Source organism: Neopelma chrysocephalum, unplaced genomic scaffold (genome assembly GCF_003984885.1).
Source record: "Neopelma chrysocephalum unplaced genomic scaffold, ASM398488v2 Primary Assembly neopelma1_96305, whole genome shotgun sequence".
NCBI lineage: Eukaryota > Metazoa > Chordata > Aves > Passeriformes > Pipridae > Neopelma > Neopelma chrysocephalum.
Genome location: NW_020924953.1, coordinates 6,151 through 8,047, shown reverse-complemented (window position 1 = coordinate 8,047; position 1,897 = coordinate 6,151). Strand labels below are relative to the sequence as shown.

The window sequence follows — 1,897 nt, the reverse complement described above, 5'->3', positions numbered from 1 at the left end:
GGGGGGGGCAAAAACTCAGATAAATCCCCCTAGAGACCCCCAAGGACCCCCCAGAACCCCAGAGACCCCCAGGTACCCATCACACCCCCCAGAGACCCCCCAAATCCCACCTATACCCTCCAGAGACCCCCAAGGATCCCCCAAAACCTCAAAGACCCCCAAATACCACCTACACCCCCCAGAGACCCCCCCAAGGAACCCCCGAACCCCCAGAGACCCCCAAGGATGCCCTAAAGCCCCAGAGACCTCCAAATATCCCCTAAACCCCCAGAGACCCCTCAAACCCCCCAGAGCTCCCCAAATCTCCCCTAAACCCCCTTAGAGGCCCCCAAATCCCCCCCAAACCCCCTTCAAACCCCCCCGGACCCCGAATTCAGGGTGTCCCCGTTTTCGGGGGGGTGTCCCCTATTCTGGGGGGGGTGTCCCCATTTTTGGGGGGGTGTCCCCATTTTTGGGGGGGTCCCACCCACCCGTGCATGACCCTCAAACCCCCCAAAGCCCCCCAAGACCCCCCTAAACCCCCTTCAAACCCCCCCGGACCCCGAATTCGGGGTGTCCCCAGTTTCGTGGGGGTGTCCCCTATTCTGGGGGGGTGTCCCCAGTTTCGGGGGGGTGTCCCCAGTTTCGGGGGGGTCCCACCCACCCCTGCATGACCCTCAAACCCCCCAAAACCCCCCAAGATCCCCCCTAAACTTCCTCAACCTTCCCCAAATCCTCCCCAAACCCCCTTCAAACCCCCCCGGGCCCCGAATTCGGGGTGTCCCCGTTTTTGGGGGAGTGTCCCCGGCTTTGGGGGGGTGTCCCCATTTTTGGGGGGGTCCCACCCACCCCTGCATGACCCTCAAACCCCCCAAATCCCCCCTAAACTCTCCCCAAACCCCCTTCAAACCCCCCCGGACCCCGAATTCGGGGTGTCCCCGTTTTTGGGGGGGGTGTCCCCGGTTTTGGGGGGGTGTCCCCGGTTTTGGGGGGGTGTCCCCGTTTTGGGGGGGTCCCACCCACCCGTGCATGGGCCCGGCCTGGCCGTTGCCGTCCATGAGGGTGCGGAAGGGCCCCCCCAGCCGGGGGTCCTGTGCCGAGGCCTCGGCGGTGCTGAAGTGGTACTCGGTCACCTTGTCCAGCAGCTCGTGGGGGATCCCCCCCCCTCGGTCCGAGATCCTGGGGGGGGGAACAGGGGGGAGGGTCAGGGGAGACCCCCGAAGTCAGGGGGAGACCCTCAAAGTCGAGGGGAGACTCTGGAAGTGGGGGGGAAACCCTCAAATTGGGGGATGGGGGGGGAGGATTCCCAAGCCCTGGTGGGACATGGGGGGGGGTCAGGGGAGACCCCCAAACTGGGGGGGACATGGGGAGACCCCCGAAGTCAGGGGAAGACCCTCGAAGTGGGAGGGGGAGAACCCCAAACTGGGGGATGTGGGGGAGACCCCCAATTGAGGGACATCGGTGACGTCTCTGCTCTCAAAAGTCACCCAAATGTCAGGGGTCACTTTGGGGACCCTCCCATGACCTTGTGCCCCCCCTGGTGCCCCCCCCATGACCCAGTGACCCTTTAGGGACCCCTTTGGGACCCCCAAGTGCCCCCCTCACGTCCCCCCCTGCCCCAATAACGGGGTCAGGGTCTCTGCTCTCAAAGGTCACCCCGATGTCAGGGGTCACTTTGGGGACCCCCCATGACCTTGTGCCCCCCTTGGTGCCCCCCTGGTGCCCCCCCATGACCCAGTGACCCTTTAGGGACCCCTCTGCCCCCCTGGTGCCCCTTTGAGACCCCCAAGTGACCCTTTGGGACCCCCAAGTTCCCTCCTCGTGTCCCCCCCTGCCCCAATAACAGGGTCGGGGTCTCTGCTCTCAAAGGTCACCCCGATGTCAGGGGTCACTTTGGGGACCCCCCCCCCCCCCCCCC

General features: G+C 65.3%; 1 protein-coding gene across 1 annotated transcript in view; it reads right to left on the bottom strand.

Annotated features, from left to right (window-relative positions):
- BCKDK (branched chain ketoacid dehydrogenase kinase) overlaps positions 1-1,897 on the bottom strand; it is a gene marked incomplete at its 5' end in the record, with an annotated part of 7,623 nt that overhangs the window by 311 nt on the left and 5,415 nt on the right. Inside the window, one exon of the mRNA XM_027708545.1 lies at positions 1,003-1,158. Within this exon, the coding sequence (XP_027564346.1) occupies positions 1,003-1,158 (156 nt within the window). The remainder of the gene's footprint in view (positions 1-1,002; positions 1,159-1,897) is intronic.